Source organism: Thamnophis elegans, chromosome Z (assembly GCF_009769535.1).
Source record: "Thamnophis elegans isolate rThaEle1 chromosome Z, rThaEle1.pri, whole genome shotgun sequence".
Taxonomy (NCBI): domain Eukaryota; kingdom Metazoa; phylum Chordata; class Lepidosauria; order Squamata; family Colubridae; genus Thamnophis; species Thamnophis elegans.
Window position 1 is genome coordinate 7719560 of NC_045558.1, and position 23694 is coordinate 7743253.

Sequence of the window (23694 nt, forward strand, 5' to 3'; positions counted from 1 at the left end):
CAGAATAGCTCCCTGTAGCTTCCCGCCCCCACCTTCTTTGTCAATGGGCATTAAGAAGGCCAAGCTAGTCCACTTTACATAATAAAGAGTTCTCCTCTGCAGCTCCAGGGGATGGGATTAAGGCATAATAATATTGGCCCTTTACCCAACTCGCCACATGGCATCTGAGAACTCAACCAAACCTGGATTCAAAACGCAGTCTAGAGAGTTGCCCCTGCATGGCCCTATGGGAGTCTGACAACCAATCAGAATACAAGCTCAGGATCAAAGGCCAGAGAGGGCATAAAACCAGGGACTTTTAGCATCTCAGTCCTTCCTTCTCTTTTTCTCCACCAATATCGAAGCCTGTGATCACCTTTTCTGTTCAGGACTCAAGCCATGTGGCCCTGTCCACCATTAAAACCATCTTTCCAAGCAGCCTCCATGTTTCCAGTGTCTTTTCCCCCACTTGGAGCCGAACCCAGAAGGGCGTTTCTTCCAACACTAGGATTGCTCTGCTGATTTCTCTTCTACCAGTCCAAAGATCCATTCATCTTAGATGGGAGAGAAAAGTTCTGAGTTTAAAACTTGACAATTTATAGCAACTGACTTGCTTCTTCCCAACAAGCCTTTAACACATCTTAACACTATTTTGTCTTTGACGTAATTTACCTGGGATTCTTCTAATCCTAAAATGATAGATGTCTATGGAGACTCTCAGTCACCCAGGTCATAGTTGTCCCAAAGGTGCTTTCTCAAAAGGCAACTGGACTTTCTTGGTTTTTCCTTGAAGATGTTTCGCTTCTCATCCAAGAAGCTTCTTCAGTTTTGACAGTCCAGACAGTCAGAACTGAAGAAGCTCCTTGAATGAGAAGTGAAAGGCCTTCAAGGAAAAACAAAGAAAGCGCAAATTGCCTCTTAAAAAAGCACCTTGGCAGGTATATTGCCAATTTTTTTCCACCTTTAAAAAAAATCTAATATAATCTAATCAACTTTTCTGAAGATAGATATTTGACTTTGAGCTATAGAAAGGTATTACAGTAGGCCTCAACTTACAACTGTTCATATAATGATCATTTGAAGTTACAATGTCACTGAAAAAAGTGAGGTATGACTGTTTTTCACATTTATAATTGCAGAATTCCCATGGTCATGTGATCAAAATTCTGGTGCTTGGCAACTGGCATGTATTTATGATGGTTGGCATTTCTCAAGGTCATGCAATCCCCCTTTGCAGCTATCCCAGCTGGCTTCCAATAAGCAAAGTCAATAGTAGAAACCAGATTTGCTTAATGAGTACATGATTCATTTAATAACTGTGGCAAAAATGTCATAAAACAGGGAAAAACTCACTTAACGATTGCCTTCCTTAGCAATGGAAATCTTGGGGTCAGTTCTAGTTGTAAATTAAGGACCACCTGCACCCCTATGAACTTTATAAGTTTTTCCCTCTTCATCAATTCAAGCTACAATTGCTTTTGAACCGTGGCACGACAAAACCGCGCTCGACTAAAGCGCGCCCGATTAAACCGCGTCGCTGATGTCATCAACAGGGCGACAACAGCGAGCGCGGAGAAAGAAGGGCGCTTTAAATAGCGCTTTGAAAGCAAGCCGATTCAACTTAAGGTAAGGGTTAGGTTTAGGGTTAGGTTTAGGATTAGGGTTAGGGTTAGGGTTTGGTTAAGGGTTAGGGTTAGGTTTAGGGTTAGGTTAAGGGTTAGGGTTAGGTTTAGGGTTAGGTTAAGGGTTAGGATTAGGTTTAGCGTTAGGTTAAGGGTTACGTTTAGGGTTAGATTTAGGGTTAGGTTAAGGGTTAGGTTTAGGGTTAGGTTTAGGATTAGGTTTAGGGGGGTTAGGTTTAGGTTTAGGGGTTAATTTTAGGTTTAGCGTTTACAGTGTGCTTTTTTCTCCGCGCTGTTGTCACGCTGTGATGACGTCAGCTACGTGGTTTCGTCGAGCGCCCTTTAGTCGAACGCAGTTTTGTGGTGGAACCCTTTTGAACATGTCTTCATCCAGAAATGATGGTTTTCATCATCCCAGACAGCATGGCCAACTAGATTAGTCATGTCTTCTCAGAGGGGTTTACCAATCATCTTGAAAGACAGGATGTGGAGCTAAAAAAAATATTTTTAACCTGTTCATGAGAATTGCGTTGGCTCAGTAATCTTGCATTGTGACTTCAATGTCTCTTTCAGGTTGTGTTCACCGTTATCCTTGGTGTACTGTGAATACGACAAAGTTTCCAGGGAAAACATGGTGGAATTTAAGAAAGACATGTTACCAAATTGTGGAACACAACTGGTTTGAAAGCTTCATTGTGTTCATGATTTTGTTAAGTAGTGGAGCATTGGTATGTTAACTCTTTTTTCTTTAACATTAACAGCACAGATAGTCCTTGACTTATCACCATTCATTTAATAACAGTTCAGGGGTGCTGAAAAAAAGGGACATGATCCTTCCTCAAAGTTACAATCATTACAGCATCCCCATGCTCAAACAATGGCTATGTGAGAGCTTGGCAATTGTCTTATATTTAAAACAGTTGTAGCATTCAGGGTCCATGTGATTGTAGCTTGTGATTTTCCCAGCTGACAAGGGGGGGGGACTTCCTGACTCACTTAATGATTGCAAAATACACTTAGCAGTTCCATGATTTCCTTAACAACCAGATCATTTGGACATTGAAATGTCACTCCTAATGTGGTCATCAGTTGAGGTCACAAAAGGGGATCATTGAGAAATTTAGTCTTAGAGAATGTTATAGGCATCAGTAATTTTAGACACACCAAGTTGTCAATCAAATTTGATTGGTTTTGTGACATCATCACATGTATTACAAGATCCTTAATTGCCTGAGAACATTGAGAAATAGAATGGAAAAGTGGATTAAAACAGTAGCTAAAACAACAATAATGAGAAAGAATTGCCGTGATCAGAGGAAAACATAAAGGACGTTTATTTATTTTTTAAAGTTAGAAATTTCACAGACTCTATTTTTTCACCCTGATTTTTCATGGATTTTGTATTTATATTTGCTATACCTTCCTTGCATTATATATCTAATGTTCCAGCAGTGTGTGTATGTGTGAGGGGGGAGGGAGAGAGGGAAGGGGGAAAGGGGAGGGAGGGAGAGAGATGTATAAGAAAAATAGTAAATATAATAATACATTTAATAATATTCTGCAAATATAATGCTCATATGTTCATTCTTATCTCAGGCATTTGAAGACATTTACTTGAGTGAAAGGAAGACTATTAAAATCATGCTGGAATATGCTGACAAAATCTTCACCTACATATTTGTCTTAGAGATGTTGCTGAAATGGGTGGCTTATGGATTCCACAAATACTTCACTAATGCTTGGTGCTGGCTTGATTTCCTGATTGTAGACGTAAGTATTGCAGCTGAAACGGAATGGATCTCATTGCGTTCCAAGAGAGCACGAGTCGATTGCAAAAAATCTTGGGACAATGGAGCCAACACACTGAAGATTTCAGCTTAGGTGGCCCCCATATTGTTCATGCTATAGCACAACACATTCATATTCATGCTTAAGGCACTCAGAGAATAGATCTGGAAAAAGACAATTCCGTGAGATGGGTGGAAAGGGATCAGAAATAAAATCGCCCACACTGTAATGGCCTGATACACATCTATGATGCAGCCTCTTGTGGAATTCTCTGTATGTTGGAAGAAATGTCCCTCTTGAGTTCAGTGGGGGAAAAGACACTGGATTCATGGAAATTGCTTGGAAAGAAAGTTTATTGATGATGGACAGGGCCACATGGGTTTGAGTTCCTGTGGGGGGGAGGGAAGAGATGCTGAAAGTCCCTGGCTTTATGCCCTCTCTGGCCCTTTGAATTTGAGCTTGTGTTCTGATTGGTTGTCAGACTCCCCTAGGGCCATGCAGGGGCAACTCTGCAGGCTGTCCTGAGTCCCAAGCTTGGTTGAGCCTTTGCTGGGTGATGATGTAATGAAAGGGCTTTGGGATTCCTATCATGGCTCTGTCTGAAGGAGGTAGATCTTTGTTACGTAGAATAGACTCATTGACAAAAATGGGGGGGGGATGAGTTTCTGCCTCCCTTTTAAGGGAAATATTCTGTCCCTTTAATATTTCCTAAAATATCTCATTTTTCTAGGAGAGGGGTGGGTGCTAAATTCCTACAGTATAGCTTGGAAGGAGAAGGAGGAGGGAGGGAGGAGGAAGAAGAGGAAGAGGGAGGAGGAAGAGGAGGAGGAGAGAAGAGAAGGAAGATTTTTACAAGTTTGGGACTGCTTAAATTTGAAGAAAGGCAACCGGCTGAGAGTGATCGAGATGCATAAAGATGTACGGTACAAAACGATGCCTGGCGTGAAGAAAGGAGAAGGAGTGCCATCTGGTGGGACCCAGGAGGCATGTCTCTTCCACTGTAGAATTTGTGGGAGGATCTTGCATGACAAGCAATTGGCCTCAACCCTCCTGACTTTCAGAAGGACTCTAGAAACCTGGTTCTTTTCTGGGCCATGGGGCCAAATTCCCACCAGGAGAATGATGGGAAGAGAGCTGTGAATTCTGATCCTCTGTTAATTAATATGGACCCTTGGCTGAATTCTCCACTGAAACCACCCAAACCAAACTAGAGGTTAGGACATCTTTTACCTATTTTGTCATCTAGGCCAGGGGTCTCCAACTTCGGCAACTTTAAGACTTGGGGACTTCAACTCCCAGAATTCCCCAGCCAGCAAAGCTTGGCAACGTTGAGAGTTGTAGACTTCAGCAAAGCTGGCTGAGGAATTCTGGGAGTTGAAGTCCACAAGTCTTAAAGTTGCTAAAGTTGGAGACCCCTGACCTAAGGCAGTTGAATGAAAAAGTTGATCAACTGCGTAATAGAATACAAATGCCTCTTGACTTATAATCATTTGTTTACAACAGCCCTGAAAAAAGTTACAACCAGTCTTTACACTTAGAGCTGTCGTAAAGTCTCCACAGTCACACGATCAACATTTGGGTGCTTAGCAACCAGTATGTATTTTCCATGTTGCAACGTCTTGGGGATAAGTCGATCACCATTTGTGACCGTTCCAGCCAGCTTCTGACAAGCAAAGTCAATGGGGGGAAACTGGATTCGCTTAATGACCGCACAACAACTGCAATGGTTTGTTTAAGAACCGTGGCTAAAAAGTTCATAAAATTGTGTAAAACTCATCTATCTCTACAGCAGAATACTCACCAGTCTGGATATTCATGCTAAATTAACTAATGCAAGATTGGAGAAATACTAGATAATACCTCATTGGTCCATTCTCCATATTTTGAAAAATCAAATCGTACTGTACCCTTTCAAGATGCCCCCTTTTAATAGTTATGTAGAAAAGTATTTAAGGGATGTGGTGGCTCAGTGGCTAAGATGCTGAGATTGCAGATCAGAAAGGTCAGCAGTTCGAATCCCTAGCACCGCATAAGGGAGGGAGCTCCCGTTACTTGTCCCAGCTTCTGCCAACCTAGCAGTTCGAAAGCATGTAAAAAGGCAAATAGAAAAATAGGGACCACCTTTGGTGGGAAGGTAACAGCATTCCGTGCGCCTTTAGCATTGAGTCATGCCGGCCACATGACCACAGAGACGTCTTTGGACAGGGCTGGCTCTTCGGCTTTGAAACAGAGATGAGCACTGCCCCCTAGAGTTGGGAATAGCTAGCACGTATGTGCGAGGGGAACCTTTACCTAGAAAAGTATTGATTGGTTTACCCTTAGCACAGGAGGAGGCAAAATGCATGGTAAATTAAAAGCATATAGTAACACCTTTCAATTCATCTTCCTACTTCCTCTTTTAGATCTCCTTGATAACTCTTATAGCACCTTTGCTTGGAAAATCAGACATGGGGCCCATGAAATCTCTCCGCACATTGCGAGCTCTGCGACCGCTAAGAGCCCTTGCTCGATTTGAAGGGATGCGGGTAAGAGGAACAAAAACTGCTGTTTTTTTAAGCAGCTTTAGAATTATTGCTACAAATGTGAGGCGATCAGAGGATCACAACAGAGGTTTCCCTAAAGGGCAATTAATCTTATAATTAATCTTATTAATAAACACAGCACACATTAAAAAAATGAATAGACAGAGCTTTGGTCATATCCTTTTTAAAAAGAGATGGGACAGCCATTTTGTCCGGAACCTTATAGGTCAGTATTGGTGAACGTTTTTTTGGCACTGAGTGCTGAAACGGGGACATGTGCACACATGCAGGCCTGCATGCTGAAAACCAGAAGAGAGCCGCCCCATGTACATGCACTTGTCAGTAAGATGATCTTCCGGTTTCTGGCACATGCATGCATGCGCACTGGCCAACTAGTCTTCCAGTTTCTGGCACCCATGCACCCGCGAAGACCAGATGATGGGTGCGTGTGAGCATGCCGGAAACTGGAATATCATATTCCTGGCATGCGCATGTGCATCGGACAGCTGCTCTTCCGGTTTCCAGTGCTGTGAAGTCCAGCTGGCCAGTGCACCGGAACCTGGAAGAGCAACGGGAGACAGATTCTGTGACTGGAGAGATGGCTCTGCGTGTCACTTTCAGCATCATGGTTATAGGGTCTTCTGCTTGAGCAGGGGGTTGGACTAGAAGACCTCCGAGGTCCCTTCTAACTTTGTTATCCTGTTTTGTTATTCCATCCCATAAAGCCCAAAGAATGTCTGGAATAGTATAGGATCTCCTGCCAAGGGAAGGAGGGTTCGATTAGACCTCCAAGGGCACTTCCAACTCTGCTATTCTGTAATTTTTTTGGTCATGCCCTAGAATCTTTTGCATTAATGCCTTTTGGGTAGATGGCAGATTTATTTTTTTTAGCGTATCATATGTCATTCTTGCAAGCCATCTTTTCTTTTTGGACGTCACATTTTCTACTGTGCAAAAATGGGGTGGGGTGGCGGATTATATGGGGTTGGGTGATATGTAGCCACAATAACATTCTTCTTAGAAAGCCAAGGTCATCCTTATCTCTGCACCTGGCTGGATCTAGATGGGAGGAATCTGTCTTTGTGGCAGTGGAAGGTTGGACCACGTGATGGACTTGTGGGTATTGGGGGCAGGATTTTGAACTTTCAACTGGGTGGGGAAAACTGGAAGCTTACAGATTCGGGTTTTCCCAGATGAGCCGACATGACATCTCTAATCAATTGGAACTTTGAGGAAATACAAGCCTCAGGGTTTTATTTTGTTGGGGGTGTTTTTTGGAACCCTGACATTAACCCGAATCTCCATATAATCCCCCCTCCCATTTTCCCATAGTAGAAAGTGTGGCATCCATAGACATCATGCATCACTGTTATACACCACTAATAAAACATATTATACATACAAACACAAGAATAAGTTTAAGTAGAGCATCAGCAAATGTACTGTATATATAGCAGATGATTGACAGAAGAGCTGTGGAATATAGGTAGAAGGAATGAGGAACAGCAAGATAGTAACATGAATTTCCCTACTTTGCACAGAGATAAGGGGAGGAGAAGATTAGCTGGTCCCAGAGGTGCTTTTTCAAAAGGCAGCTGGACATTCTTTGTTTCTCCTTGAAGATGTTGGGCTGGAAGACATCTAAAAGGTCCCTTCCAACTCTACAGTTATGTTCTGTTCTGATTTTTCGCTTCTCATCGAAGAAGTTTCTTCAGTTCTGAAGAATTGAAGAAGCTTCCTGAATGATAAGTGAAATATCCTCAAGGAAGAACAAAGGCAGTCCAGCTGTCTTTTGAAACAGCATCTTTGGGACAAGACAACCATGACCTGGATGACTGAGAATCTCCACAGAAAAGAGCTTTGCATGTTCAGATGTGTAATGTTACCAAAAAAAAAAGGACATGATATTGGTTTCTTAGTCTGGTCTACCTCATCAGGCTTTCTAAAAGAAATGGAGTATGGAGCAATGGAGTGTGCAGGAAAGAAGTCTTCAGTATTCAACCCAATTTCTTCCAATTGCTTTGAATATTTTGAATATTATCCATGTCAGGAGACAGTGAATACGAGACTGATCAAAATTATGAATTAAAATGGCATCAGATCATCTCCACCGAGATCAGCAATAGAACCTTAGAATGGTTTTCCTTTATCTTAGAATAGAATGGAATAGAATAGCAGAGTTGGAAGGGACCTTGGAGGTCTTCTAGTCCAACCCCCTGCTTAGGCAGAAGACCCTACACCACTACAGACAAGTGGTTATCCAACATCTTCTTAAAGACTTCCAGTGTTGGGGCATCTCTTCTAATGTGCTGTTGCTTTTGACATATATTCCAAGGAGCTGTTTTTGATTACTTACGTCTTTAATAGTTCAGTTCTGAATTGCTAAGAGGATATATGCCCCCAATATATCCCAATATACACAGTAGCTTCTGTGGAACATCCCTAACAAATTGCCATAGCATTAACAAAGATGATAATGCTAGTTGCAGTACAGGTGAACTTTCCATTCTAGGTATACTTTGTTGAATTAGACACTAATCTTGCTCATAATCTCGTAGCCATAGATTATTTACAGTTTACTTACAAAGAGGGGTAAGCGGTGATGCTGAATATGTATACTAAATCCATAGCTGAACTTAGAAAAATGTTGAAATCATATTGCATTCCCACAAGTTATTTTTTTCCTACTGTTGGTAAAATGCAATGGACTATAAACCACAGGTAATCCTCTCTTACTGACCACAACTTGACTGGCAGTTTTGTTCCGAAACAAAATGGCTGTAAATTGAAAAGACATCTCATCATGCTGAGTTATTTTGGCAGTCCCTGCTGGAATCGTTGTTAAGCAGGATGTCATGTGACCCTAGCTTGCAACTTCCTGCTGGCTTCCCCATTGACAGGATTTTACTTCGCTGGAAGCCAGCCGTAAAGATTGGAAATGATGATTATGTGACCTGTGACCCTTGTAATTGTGTGCTGGTCACCTCAATCGGAATCATGTGAACCTAGGGACACTGTGAGAACTGCAACTTCCAGGTCCAGTCATAAATCCCATCATTCAGCAGCGGTTCCACCACAAAACCGCGGACGACAAAATCGCGGTCGACGAAAGCGCGCATTTGACATCATCACAGTGTGACGAAAACATCACGCTGTGATCGAAAAATGTAAAAATAAAGCGAAAACCTTACCCTAACCCCCCCAAACCTAACCCTTAACCTAACCCTAAATCTAACCCTAAACCTAACCGTTAACGTAACGCTAAACCTAACGCTAACCTTTAACCTAACGCTAAACGTAACCCTAACGCTCTAAACCTAACCCTAACCCTTAACCTAACCCTAAACCTAAACCTAAACCTAATCCTTACCTTTATGTGAATCGGCTTGCTTTAATTTAATTTTTATTTCAATTTTTAATTTTTTTCGTCACGCTGTGATGACGTCAAATGCGCGCTTTCATCGATCGTGCTTTTGTGGACCGCGGTTTTGATGGGTCATGTTCAGCAGCATCGTTGACTAGTCCCTGAACAAGCAGTCAACAGATGTGGACAACCTGTATATTTTTTTTCTCTTACATTCAATAGCTTTCTAGTAAATTATACCATCTGTATAAAAGGTAATATCTTATTTCATCAGTGTTTGTTCGATGAATAATTTAAACAAACCGCAGAGAAATTTTGAAGCTCGTCATGATATCTTAAATCTATCCCATACTTAATTGAGAGCCCTTGGCCTCAGAGGTCACCCTGGATTGATAGGAATGAGTTTATGTTCATGTATATAATAACTGAGCTAAAGCAATTTAGCCTCAACAGAGTAGAGAATCAAAAGTGCTAATAAAGATCATGAACTCTGCCAGAGTAAATGATGTCGCACATGGAAACTAGAGGCTGCAATCCTTAAAGTAATTATTTTAAAGTGGTCCAGACAATGAAGCTACTTCAGAGATGATCCTCTCTCTATAACATTGATGGCGAACCCCCGAGTATCGAAAAGGTCATGTGGAAACGTTGCTCGTCAGGGCCATGCTCTGAAAAAGCCAAACTTCTGGTTTTCCAGAGCGCATGCGCACCCAACAATCAGCTGGCTGGTGTGCATGCACACACTGGTTTTTGGCACTGCCGTGCATGCAAAGGATAGCTGATTGTTGCACGTCCGTGCGCGCCAGAAACATGAACGACAAATAGGCAAGGCCATGCATGCTGCATAGCTTCGCATCCCACTTTGGGCACCGGTGCCCAAGTTTCGCCATCGTGGTGCTATGATGTTTGACTACGGAAAAGTTAATGTACCCTTTCTATCAAAGCACTGAAATTAGCAATGCTGCTGAAATAAGTATTCTGAAGTGTGTATGAACCTCTCTTTCAATTTGAGGCAATCCTCTATGGGAAATCTTCCCCCATTCATGGTTGAGTCCAGTGTTTTTCAAAATTGGCAACAATATGGTTGTAATTCGAAAATTATGTATATTATGTTTCTCCCAACAGCCAACTCAGCTACTCCCAGACAGGAAAGGCGAAGCCTGCCCTCCTTCTACTGCTATACCACACAAACACAACACACAAACACAAGTCCTGAAACTGATTTCCCAATGGATCTCCTAATCCCATTTAACTTTTATTTTAAACTAGCTGATAACCCGGCGTTGCCTGGGATTTATAGGGGGGAAATGTCCGGACTAAACGTAATTTCTAATGTTGGATTTTTCCCCTTACCAGAGGGGAATTGGGTGTCTGTTGTGCTTCCTTTTTAACTTGTTGTGTCCCATTGTTTTAATAATTCTTTTTAATTCTTTTTTCATTTCTGTAAGCCGCCCGGAGTCCTCTGGGATTGGGCGGCATAGAAATTCAATAAATGAAATGGAATGAAATGAGCCCCCTGGTGGAGTACTTTGAAGCTGTTACTATGGCAACTCCACTGAGCTGTACAGTAGAATCCATTTTATGGCAATACAGTAGAAGCCATTTTAAGGCACAACAGCCTTTATCTAAACAGAACACACATCTGTTTACCAAGTTTGGTTGAAATTGCTCAAGGCGTTCCAGAGTTATGCTGGTACACAAACACACACACACACACACACACACACACACACACACACACACAGAGCCATTTTTATAAAATAGAAAAAGACGACAAAGGCTATCAAAAGGCTAATCTGATGGGTGATTTCTAAGAGCTTAGGAGCATCCAGAAAGGAAAGCAAACCATCTCTACAGTTGTGAACTTTTGCCATTAGGGTGCAGAATGGAGATTGCCACCAGGCATTCACAGAGTTACAACAGTAACTTAGAACAATGCTAAATCAGTGGGTGGATTTCCCCAACATGCTGTAGGGGATTCTTGGAACTGAGGTTCACAAGGCATAAAATTGCCTTGGTTGAGAAACACTGCAGAACAGATAGTCCTTGACTTATGACCAGTAATGGAACCTGCCCATTACGGTTGTAAGTTGTGATGGTGGTAAAACACAGTCATCCATGAGATAGAATCAAGAACACGTGAAGGGTTAATACCGCTTCATAAGGCCTTGGTAAGGCCACACTTGGAATACTGCATTCAGTTTTGGTCGCCACGATGTAGAAAAGATATGGAGACTCTAGAAAGAGTGCAGAGAAGAGCAACAAAGAGGATTAGGGGACTGGAGGCTAAAACATATAAAGAACGGCTGCAGGAACTGGGTATGTCTAGTTTAATGAAAAGAAGGACTAGGGGAGACATGATAGCAGTCTTCCGATATCGCAAGAAGAGGGAGTCAAGCTATTCTCCAAGGCACCTGACCTGAGGGTAGAACAAGAAGCAATGGGTGGAAACTAATCAAGGAGAGAAGCAATTCAGTTCTAGAGGAGAAATTTCCTGACAGAACAATGAATCAGTGGGACAGAAGTTGCCTCCAGAAGTTGTGAATGCCCCAACACTGGAAGTCTTTAAAAAGATGTTGGATAGCCATTTGTCTGCAATGGTGTAGGGTTTCCTGCCTAGGCAGGGGATTGGACTAGAAGATCTCCAAAGCACCTTCTAACTCTATTCTATTCTAGAGAAGGGGAATCTGTCATTACTTCAAACAGTGACTATGTAACCAGTGGAGAAAGTGAAAACTGTTTGGGGATATTTCAGTTGGAAGGTTCTTAAGAGATTTAAATTTAGCAGCTGGGGCAATGGGGGTCGCACAATGAGTCAAATGGTTGTGGTTGATTGATGGGAGAGGGTTGGCTCCTACGTGAGGCAATCTGCGCTGTGATTGGCTGCTGTGGGTGCGGAGGAGGGGGCTCCTTTTTTCTGATGCTCCTGTTTACCTGAGTTTCTTGTTCGCTGCATAGATAGATGTAAAATATATTTATTTATATAAAACTTTGCGTCAGCGTCTCTGACTTCATTTGGACACCTGCTGCACAATTTCCTGACAAAGGTGATACCTACAACTTTAAAAGAATGATGAAGAGGATTTTTTAAAGCTGGATTTGAATAACATTTAGTTTTAAAAAATCTTGGTAGTAGAGGATTTAGATTTACAGATACTGCAATTAAGGGAGGCATCAATTTAAGTTGCAATTTTCTTCCTTTCCTTCCTTCTCTCTCTCTATTTCCTTCTTTCCTCCCTATCTCTCTCCTCCCTTTTTCTGCTCCACTCCGCTCCCTCCTTCCCTCTCCTCCCCCTCTCTCTCTCCTCCCTCCTTCCCTCTATCCCCCTCCCTCCTCTCCTCCCTCCCTCGCTCCCACCCTCCCCTCTCTTCCCCTCCTCCCTTCCCTCCCTCTCCTCCTTCCCCCCTCTCCTCCTTCCCTCTTTCCTCCCCTCCTCCCTCTCTTCCCTGCCTCCCTTTCCTTCCCTCCCTGTCCTTGCTCCCTCTCTTCCCCTCCCCACTTCCCTCCATTCCCTCGCTCCTTCCCTCTCTCCTTTCTTCCTCCCTTCTTTCCTTCTGCAGGTGGTGGTCAATGCCTTGCTTGGAGCCATTCCTTCCATTATGAATGTGCTGCTTGTCTGCCTGATTTTTTGGCTCATCTTTAGCATTGTCGGAGTCAGCCTGTTTGCCGGAAAATTTGGAAAATGCATTAACCAGACTGAGACAAATAGCGTTATCAACGAAAGTGTCATTTTTCGGAAGTCAGATTGCAGGATGAAAAACATCACGGGAGGACTCTATTGGATCACTGTTAAAGTGAATTTTGATAATGTTGGCCTAGGCTATTTGGCTCTTCTTCAAGTGGTAGGTTTGAGAATTTGTGCGATCTTTCTCTCTTCCATCTACCCAGTCCTATCTGACCTCTTGCAGATTTACCCTCCTGTCCCAGCCATAATTTAGTTGCATGCTTATTTAACTTGTACTCTGCTTTTCATGCAAGTTTTAGAAGTAGATGAGCTGGTCAACCAATAGTCCCAGGAATGTTTTTTCTTCTTCTTCATGCACTAATATTCTTTGTGGCGAATGCATCAAACTTGGATTCTGCAGGAAAACAGCCTTCATGTTTAAAGTTATAATAAAAGTATATACAATTGGTCCTTGCACTTAATGTCTGTCACAGCATCCGCAGGATCATGTGATCAAAATTCTGGGAGTCTTAAAGTGGCCAAGCTTGGACATCCCAGATCTAAGGTAAAAGGTCAGCATCTTCTGGACTTTTGGCTGGTCTCAGAAGCTAAGTAGGTTTAGTCTGGGTTAGTATTTAGTTGAGACTCTATTTAGGAATCTCAAAAACTTAGATTTTCCCGGGAAATTAAATAATCCTAGAAGGCAACAATAGAGTGGTAAGCTTCCCAAGAAAAGTCTATGGATAGAAATCTCTAAAACTGGGTTTTTTGCTGGCTGGGGAATTCTGGGAGTTGAAGTCTGCGAGGCTTAAAGTTGCCAAAGTTGGAGATCCCTGCTCTAGGAGACAAACATCGCTTCTGGACATTCTTATATTTTTCTAATTCAGAAGCCACAGGTGTCTATTTTTAACCAATACATTTTTTAAAAACCAAAGTGTTAAAATATGTATGCACATGTATGCAAATATTCATGTAGATGGTTGTTTCTGCATTTATTTTCTTTTTATATGTGTGTGTTTGTGTGTCTGTTTTCTAGTTTCACTTTGTTTTTATATTTTTTTTTCCCTCTTTCGGAGCTTCCATTTTAATGTTTTGAAATAAAAAAATAAAAATTTAATGGTTAAAAAAGAAGAAGCCACATGCGTGATTATCTCCAAAGTATTTTGAATGGAAACTAATTGAAAGCCTTCAGCTCCTTACTTAAAATTACTCCTTAATTTTTTTTAAATTTCTTTTAGGCAACTTTTAAAGGTTGGACGGACATAATGTATGCAGCAGTTGATTCAACAGGAGTAAGTTCTAGACAAATTTATTTTCTACTTCTTGTGTTAATTCTAACCAACGGTTCCCTTCTCTGTCCAGTTGGAAGGCAATATAAAGGCATCTTTCAAGAACTAGTTTGGCCTAGTGGTTAAAGCACCAGGATAGAAACCAGGAGGTGGCGATTTCTAGTCCCACCTAGGCATGACAGTTGGCTAGGGGACTTTGGTCCAATCACCAGGAGTCTGTGAGTTTCAGTCCTTCCCCCGGCATGGAATCTGGCTATTTGGGCCAATCAGCAGGAGGTGGTGAGTTCTAGTCCCACCATTGGCAAGAAAGCCACTGTATGACTTTGGACCAGCCATTCTTCTTGGCCCAAATAGGAGGAGAAAGGAATATCTTTGTAGCTTATTTATAAAAAATAATAAAGATGAGATATTAAAAAAGTAAGTTAAATAAATAAATAAATATTTATTAATGAAAATTTATTTATTAATAAAATTTATAGGCCGCCCAATCCCGAAGGACCACACCACACCACAATTAATGCCAGATGAAATATGAGGCTGTCCCTTGGCTCTGAGGAGGATAGTGACATCCAGATGTTTTCTAAAGCTATCTTTATACTATATATGCATAACTTGGTGAGAAAGAAAATATGTATGTAGTTTAGGTAAACCGTTCTAAATTTACAATTTGCCCTCGAAGAAACTCTTCTCACACTGCCAAAACATGTGACTAATACGCAGACTAAAATAAGGGGTGGGAGTTTGTGGTATATTCTTATGGGAATCCAGTTAGTCTGTTTTCCCTCAACTTCACCCCATTGCAAATATTGCCATTTAGACAACCGGCAACTGCCAAGCAGGAAACATGGTTATGTAAGACCATTCTGGTGTATAGTAAAGCCACATTAACAGTTCAATAACTCAGAGAGGGCCCCTCGGCAGCTTCTTGCTCCATCCATTAGGCAGCTGTGGGCTACGCTGTTCCTTAACTGACCATTTTCTAGATAGTTTCTCTTCGCTTGGTCTATCAAGGTCATTTCCACATCCCATTACCATTACTGGCAGTGCAGTTGTCAAAGGTTGGAGTTCCTCAGCTCCTGTATAAAGGTGCAGGTTTCCTCTGTCTTCTTGTGTTCTGACTCTAGGGGGCAGTGCAGTGCTCATCCCCATTTACTAGCTGAGGGAGCCAGTGCTGTCCGAAATTGCTTCTGTGGTCATGTGGCCATTGTGACTGCACCAAGAGCATAGAACATTGTGGCCTTCACACCAAAGGGGTATCTTACTGGTATATGTTTGCATTTGCATGCAAACTGATGGGTGCGCAGGAGCTGGGGCGAGTAACAGGGGCTCGCCCTGTCATGCAGAGCTCGTCCCGTTTTCCATCTGTCAAGCTCAGTGTCTTTAATCACTGAGCCATCACAACTCTGTCCCTCAGCTCCTAGTAGGTGCCTTATTCAGCTGCAGGAACCCCACTCCCAACTTGCACTGCCTGTCTTCGCAATTTTGACTTTTGCTCTAAAATTTCTTGGGGTTTTGGGGGGGAGGGGGGAGTATGTATGTATGTATGTATGTATGTATGTATGTATGTATTGTGTCACAACCCCTGGTATGCCCAAATATGGGAGGAAGCATACTGCTTCCTTTCTCTGTCTATCGGCTAATCACAACAGAAAGCCATTATTTTTACTGTTGCCTTTGTTATATTTGTGTTGCATTTGTGCTGATAAATAAATAAAGGGAGACTAGTATAGATCCATTTCAAGCTATTTAGCTCTCATCAGCTAGCCATGCCCTTACTGGGATTTGAACCTGAGCTGTGTTACATATTAGGCAGTTATGTTAGCCACTAGGCCACAGGATCTCCTCCTTTATCCGCTAGGCCAGGGAAATAGGAATTTATTTATTGTGTCACAACCCCTGGCATGCCCAAATATGGGAGGGAGCATACTGCTTCCTTTCTCTGTCTAACGGATATATGGATCTGGGATCTGGGAATGTCATAGAAGGCAAAATGCAAGCCTTCCAGGACATATGCAAAACAAGCTATCCCTCCTATCCAAAACCTATTTGAGATTCAGTCATATACTGGTATAAAATGGGATTGTATTATATTGTGTTTGGGCAGCTAAATTCTTCCTGTTCTTGAGTTTGGTGCCTGAGGCACAGAATTTATAAGGAACATAAGTATAGAAGCTCCAGAATCAGACATGCAATTGGAAAGACAACTGGAGGAAGGGAGAGATTCTACTGTTTTTTTTTTTCCCAAAATGGGGAACTGGACCCCAGTACATCTCCTTCTCCAATTTCTGTCCTATTAACCAAGTGGAGAGTGATGTGGGAATCAGAGGTGGTATTCAGCAGGTTCTGACCAGTTCTGGAGAACTGGTAGCAGAAATTTTGAGTAGTTTGGAGAACCAGTAAATACCACTTCTGACTGGCCCCGCCCTCATCTATTCTCTGCGTCCCGAGTCCCAGCTGATCGGGAGGGAATGGGGATTTTACACCATCGTTTCCCTGGAGTGAGAATGGAGATTTTACAGTATCCTTCCCCTGCCATTCCCGCCAAGCCATGCCCATAGATATTTTTTTTAATCCTACCACTGGTGGGAATCCAAGATAAATAAAGTGTTCCTAAAGCCAAACTGGTCTTTTATTTATTTATTTCTATCCCATCTTTATATTTTATTTAAAATTAGTAGACCAAAGGAATGCCGTCGATATAGTTTACTTGGACTTTAGAAGGCATTTGATAAGGTAGACCATAACCTACTACTAGATAAAGTAGAAGAATGTGGGTTAGACAGCATCACCACCAGATGGATTCATAACTGGCTGACCAACCACACTCAATGTGTAGTCCTCAATGGAACTGCATCTACATGGAGGGAAGTATGCAGTGGAGTACCCCAAGGCTCTGTTTTAGGCCCAGTACTCTTCAACATCTTCATCAATGATTTGGATGAGGGAATAAATGGGGAACTCATCAAATTTGCAGATGACACCAAGCTGGCAGGAATAGCCAACACTCCAGAAGACAGGCTTAAGATACAGAAGGATCTTGACAAACTTGAACATTGGGCACTATCTAATAGAATGAAATTCAATGGTGAAAAGAGTAAGGTTCTACATTTAGGAAAGAAAAACGAAATGCACAGGTACAGTATAGGTGGTACCTTGCTCAATAGTAGTAACTGTGAGAGGAATCTTGAAGTCCTAGTGGACAACCATTTAAATATGAGCCAGCCGTGTGCAGCAGCTGCCAAAAAAGCTGACACAGTTCTAGGCTACATAAACAGAGTTATAGAATCAAGATCATGTGAAGTGTTAATACCATTTTATAATGCCTTGGTAAGGCCACAGTTGGAATACGGCATCCAGTTTTGGTCAACACGATATAAAAAAGATGTGGAGACTCTAGAAAGAGTGCAGAGAAGAGCAACAAAGATGGTTAGGGAACTGGAGGCTAAAACATATAAAGAACAGTTGTTGGAATTGGGTATGTCTAGTTTAATGAAAACAAGGACTAGGGGAGACAGGATAGCAGTCTTCCAATATCTCAGGGGTTGCCACAAAGAAGAGGGAATCAAGCTATTCTCCAAAGCACCTGAGGGCAGGAGAAGAAGCAATGGGTGGAAACTAATCAAGGGGAGAAGCAACTTAGAACTGAGGAGAAATTTCCTGACAGTGAGAACAATGAATCAGTGGAACAGAAGTTGCCTCCAGAAGTTGTGAATGCCCCAACACTGGAAGTCTTTAAGAAGATGTTGGATAGCCATTTGTCTGGAATGGTATAGGGTTTCTTCCCTAGGCAGGTGGTTGGACTAGAAGACCTCCAAGATCCCTTCCAATTCTGCTGTTATATTTGTATTTATTAATTTTACAAATAATAGGATGCAAACATGTCCAAAATACCCCCCTCCTCCTTTTTTTCCACACCACATGAAGTTGGTTGGGCGCAGGGATTCGGACCCTCACCTCTCTCCAGGCCTTCCAAAAAGCCGTCAAAACCTGGCTTTGCCAGCAGGCCTGGGGTTGATGAGTTCCCCTCCCCTCTCGACTTGTATGGTTGTTGTGATTCTTGGTTATTTTAATTACTTGTATTCTGTTTTATGTTCCCCTTTCTCTTTTGAGTTGTTCGCCGCCCTGAGTCCCTCCCGGAGAAGGGCGGCATACAAATAATAAAATTCAATTCAATTCAGAGAGGGGAACTGGATCACTCAGGTGCTCAAAGTCACCCAGCTGTTTTTCATGCCTAAGGCAGAACTAGAACTCTCCCTCTCCTGATGATTGGTCCAAAGTCACACAGCTGGATTTCACATCTAAGTTGGAACTAAAACTCAGTTTCCTGCTGACTGGTGCAAAGTCCTGCAGGCATTTTCACACCTAAGGCAGAACTAGAACTCAGTAAAGTAATGTTACCTATGAGTTGATCCCCATTTGTGGGCAACAGGACCTATCTGTTTCTTTTATTTGGTGGAAGTATGGAAATGATTTGCTATTGCTTTATTTTGAGTTGTTTCCCCAACTCTTCCAACTTTCCAGACTAGCTCATATTATACAGATGTATATACAATGTTCAGGTTGTTGTAATAAAAGAGCCAATTGAGAGAAGCTTAATGGAAAAGCTGAAGGCTTCAGATAAGCCAAAGTAGAAATTCAAGTTATTATGTAGGGCTTGCTAATTTTTTAAAATTAGTTTGACATTGCTAGCCTTCCTTGCAGTAATTGAATAATTACACAGTAATTACCCACTTGCAGATTCTTCCTCTTCAAACTGAGACTGAATTACTGTCTCACCATAATTTTGGGAGCTTGAATTTTGAATAAAATTTGTGAGTTGAAAAAGATGCTATTGAAAGAAGCCATTGTTGTTGTCTCTCCTAATGGAAAATATAAAGCTCATGTCTATTTTTGAAGTGAAGCATCTTGGATTTAATATAACTTATTCTTGTATTTGGCAGAAACAAGAGATCTAACCAAACTCATTGTGTCTGTTTTCCTGGAGCAATGGTAAGGGGGCAGAGATAGTCCTCTGTTTATGGCCGTAAAATTGAATTTGGAATTGCAATCATAAGTTGGGCCAGTTATTAAATAGATCATCATGTCACTGACCCAACTTGATGACATTTTAAAACAAATTTGTGGTCATTAAATGAAGCTATTGTCTTCAATGGGAAGATCTTTTGCCAGAAATTGGAAGTAAGCACCAGTTTCCCACAAAAAAACCATCGTAAATTGTGGTCATATGACTGCCGAATATTTGAGGGGTTGCCACAGAGAGGACAAGGTCAATCTATTTTCCAAAGTACCCGAAGGCCAGGCAAGGAGCAATTGATGAAAACTGACCAAGGAGAGATTCGGTTCCACCACAAAACCGCGGTAGACAAAAGCGTGCTCGACGAAAGCGCGTACGTGACGTCATCACAGCGCGACGAAAACATCGCGCTGTGAGCGGTAAATTTAAAAATAAAGCGAAAACCTTACCCTAACCCCCCCAAACCTAACCCTCAACCTAACCCTAAACCTAACCCTAAACCTAACCCTCAACCTAACCCTAAACCTAACCCTTAACCTAACGCTAAACCTAACGCTAACCCTTAACCTAACGCTAAACCTAACCCTAACGCTTAACGTAACCCTAAACCTAACCCTAACCCTTAACCTAACCCTAACCCTAAACCTAAACCTAACCCTTACCTTTATGTGAACCGGCTTGCTTTAATTTTATTTTAATTTCAATTTAATTTATTTTTAATTTTTTTCGTCGTGCTGCTGATGACGTCAGGTACGCGCTTTCGTCGAGCGCGGTTTTGTCTACCCGGTTTTGACGGGTCACGAGAGATTCAACCTGGAAATAAGGAGGAGCTTTCTGACAATGAGAACAATCAACCCATGGAACAGAAATTACCTTCGGAAGTTGTGGGAACTTCATCACTGGAGGCTTTCAAGGAGAGATTGGACTGCCATTTGTCAGAAATGGTGTAGGATCTCCTGCTTGGGTGATGGTGGTGGAGGGGTTGGACTAGATGACTTAAAAAGTCCCGTGGGACAGTTGCCAGTTGCCAACTGCCCAAAATGCAAATACAGGACAGCAGGAATGGGGCCCCCAGATGTTGGAACTTTGAATCTGGATGATAGGTATCTTTTGGGGGGGTCTCTCATAACTCTGAACAGTGTTAAGCAACCAGTCGTAAACTGAGGACTATCTGTAGAGATTAGATAATAGGAACTGTTGAAGTGTTTGCTTCCCGTTTCTACATGTCTCAACGGTAATTGGTCTGAGATAATGAGAGACAGCACTCATCTTTATGTAATTGCGGCCTGCGGAAAAATATTAATATCTGTGTTGATTCATATATCCGATCACACCATGAGGAGATCTTCTCTAGCAAACACAGCTCTTGACTAGTTATAAAGGGTTTTTTTCCCCCCTCAAGTCTAAAAATCATATCTCTGTTCTCCATTTTTGCAGGTTGAGCTTCAACCAAAATGGGAGTACAGCAAATATATGTACATCTACTTTGTGATTTTCATCATCTTTGGCTCTTTTTTCACTCTGAATCTTTTTGTGGGGGTTATTATTGACAATTTTAATCAACAAAAGAAAAAGATAAGTATCCACATTTCTTGTCTTGCTTTGTGCTGAATGGAAAAGAGAATCTCAAGGGTTAGTAGGGTGCCATCCCTGATTGACCTTCCTTGGTGAAATGGTATCAAGAAGTCAATTTATATTCATTCCCCCCCCCCCCCTGTTAGCAGAAAGGAACTTAGTTTTTTTTACATTGAGTACTTGCAGATTCTTCCTCTCCAGTTTTGGAATAAATTTTGAAAAATGCTCAGTTTTCTGTGAATGTCAGAGGAGAAAACCTTCTGAGTTTTATTTTCTCTCTCTCTCTCTCTCTCTCTCTCTCTCTCTCTCTCTCTCCTTTTTGGGTGGGTGGGATGGAATGGGAAAATTTCAGTTCTGTTATAGGGCAGTAAAATTGGAGCATGTATATTAGGAGGCAAACACCATTGGGATGAAAACATTTTCATGTTTTTAATTCTTAGTTCCCAAAATAGCAAATCTGGAGCAAGGAACAACTTAGCTTTAGGACAACTTAAGGATTTCAATAGGATCAGCAAAGAGTTTTTGATTTGTTTGTAATAATTCAGCATGACTTCAGAAAAAAAAAAGAAAAGAAAGGAACACGAGTGATGTTTCGAAAATAGAATGTTGGCTTTGAAACAATGCAAAATGCACTGTCAGTAATATTTGTTGTGCTTCCTCCTTGTACTTCGGTGGAGAAGACATCTTTATGACAGAAGAACAAAGAAAGTACTATAATGCTATGAAAAAACTGGGATCAAAGAAACCTCAAAAGCCTATTCCAAGGCCAATGGTAAGCATACTCTCCGGAGGTTTGCCGTAGAATAACCTTGCAAAAATGAATAGGGCTACCAACTTCAAATCAATCTACTTTATCTGAAATGCTAAGAGGGTCTCCTGCTTGAGCAAGGGGTTGGACTAGAAGACCTCCAAAGTCCCTTCCAGCTCTGTTATTCTGTTATTAGTCATGCTTAATGGACTGATGCAGATCCATTTTTATTAAGTTTCATTATAAGATAAAAATATAGAAGAAATAAAAATTAGGAAAAACAAGAAAAGGAAAGAGAAAGCGGTAAGGAGAGAGAGAGAGAGAGAAAATGATTCCTGACTCTTTTTTTTGGGGGGGGGGGAGGAAATGCAGTAGATCACAAAGATAATACAACCTTAGCCTTTTGCTTTACATTTTACAAAGTTGGAAGCCAATTTTTAAATCATAGAATCCTAATCCTTGAAACCTCAGATCAGTGCAACTTACATAACATAGTTACACGGGGGAACCTAGGTGGCCCTGCTATGAAAATTAAAGTCTCTGGGTAGCCTTTAAGGGCAGCCCCATGTAGAGCACATCGCAGTAATCCAGATGGGGAGGTAGCCAATGAATTTTAGGGTTAAGATTATCCATTAGAAGTGGCATAAATTTCATTACAGACAGGAAAATCAAATTTTTCGTCAACAAACAATTCAGGATTGGAGGAATGATCTTCTGCCCTAAAAATAAGGTTTTTTTTCTTCTTTTGCATCACGACTTCTCCTGTAATACAGGTAGTTCTCAACTTACAACAGTTCATTTAGAGACTGTTTGAAGTTACAAAGGCAGTGGAAACGGTCCCTGGCGCTGTCTGAGCTTGGATGTTTGTTTAAAGACATTGCATTACCTAACTAGGTAACATCATCAAATATCTGCAAGCAAACAAGCTCAGGGGCACAAAAGACCCCTCCCACAGTCGTTGTTGTTATTGTTGTCCTCCTCCTCTTCTCCCTTCTTCCTCCCTTCCCTCTCTCCTCCTCCACCACCACCACTACCATCCCCACCACCTCCTCTCAGCAAACCCCCTCCCTTCTACCACTGATGATATTACCTAGTTGGGTCATGAAGCAACTGCAAAAAGGTGACCAAATCCAGAGAGCTCCCCAGGGTTCACGGTTTCAACCCTGAGCTACAAATCTCTTCTGTTGATAAGTAATCTTATAGTAAATCCTGAACAAGCATGTTTCCTCTTCTTCTTCTTCTTCTTCCTCCTCCCTCTAGAACAAGTACCAAGGATTCCTTTTTGATATTGTGACTCACCAAGTGTTCGACATTGCCATCATGAGCCTCATCTGCCTTAATATGGTTACGATGATGGTGGAGGCAGATGACCAGTCCCAGGAGAAGGTGCAAGTCTTGAACAAGATCAACATCCTCTTTATCACCCTGTTCACAACTGAGTGTGCTCTGAAACTGGTGGCCCTGAGACACTACTATTTTATCAATGGGTGGAATATTTTTGATATGGTGGTTGTGATCATGTCAATTGTAGGTAGGTTGATCTTCCTGGGTTTTTGTTTTTTGGCATGCCAGCTAGAATTAAGCACCAAAAACATTTGAAACCCCCCCCTGCTAAACCGTTGCCTACTGAAATAAATGATGTCAAGGGTTAAAGAAACCTCTCCCTTGCGGCTCTGTTGTGCCCGCTGGACACTGCCATATGCCTACAGCGGCATTTTAGTGTCCTCTTCTCTCCAAAGGGACAGGAGACCATCACCCTTGGCGCTATGGTCCAAACCCAGCGAAGATCTCTCCAAAGATGTCCCCAAAACTTGTTCAAAGGAAGCAGATGTAGAATCTGGATGACCTTATGTGGGATTAGGTGCGAGTTTGGTTCTGTTGGTATTTGCACAACCTCTCAATATCGTAGGTTACACTGGAAGGAGAGAGGGGAAGGAGAGGGAGAAGATAGATAGATAGATAGATAGATAGATAGATAGATAGATAGATAGATAGATAGATAGATATAGAGATATAGAGATAGAGAGAGAGATAGATAGAGATAGAGAGATAGAGAGATAGAGAGATAGAGAGAGAGAGAGAGAGAGAGAGAGAGAGAGAGAGAGAGAGAGAGAGAGAGAGAGATTCT

General features: G+C 41.8%; 1 protein-coding gene across 1 annotated transcript in view; it reads left to right on the top strand.

Annotated features, from left to right (window-relative positions):
* Positions 1-23165, top strand: part of LOC116520661 (sodium channel protein type 5 subunit alpha-like) — a 75992-nt gene extending 52827 nt beyond the window's left edge. Inside the window, exons 19-26 of the mRNA XM_032234943.1 lie at positions 2175-2329; positions 3198-3371; positions 5792-5914; positions 12837-13118; positions 14179-14232; positions 20681-20818; positions 21486-21590; positions 22827-23165. Coding sequence (XP_032090834.1) covers positions 2175-2329; positions 3198-3371; positions 5792-5914; positions 12837-13118; positions 14179-14232; positions 20681-20818; positions 21486-21590; positions 22827-23165 — 1370 coding nt within the window. The remainder of the gene's footprint in view (positions 1-2174; positions 2330-3197; positions 3372-5791; positions 5915-12836; positions 13119-14178; positions 14233-20680; positions 20819-21485; positions 21591-22826) is intronic.
* The last annotated feature ends 529 nt before the right edge of the window (positions 23166-23694 follow it).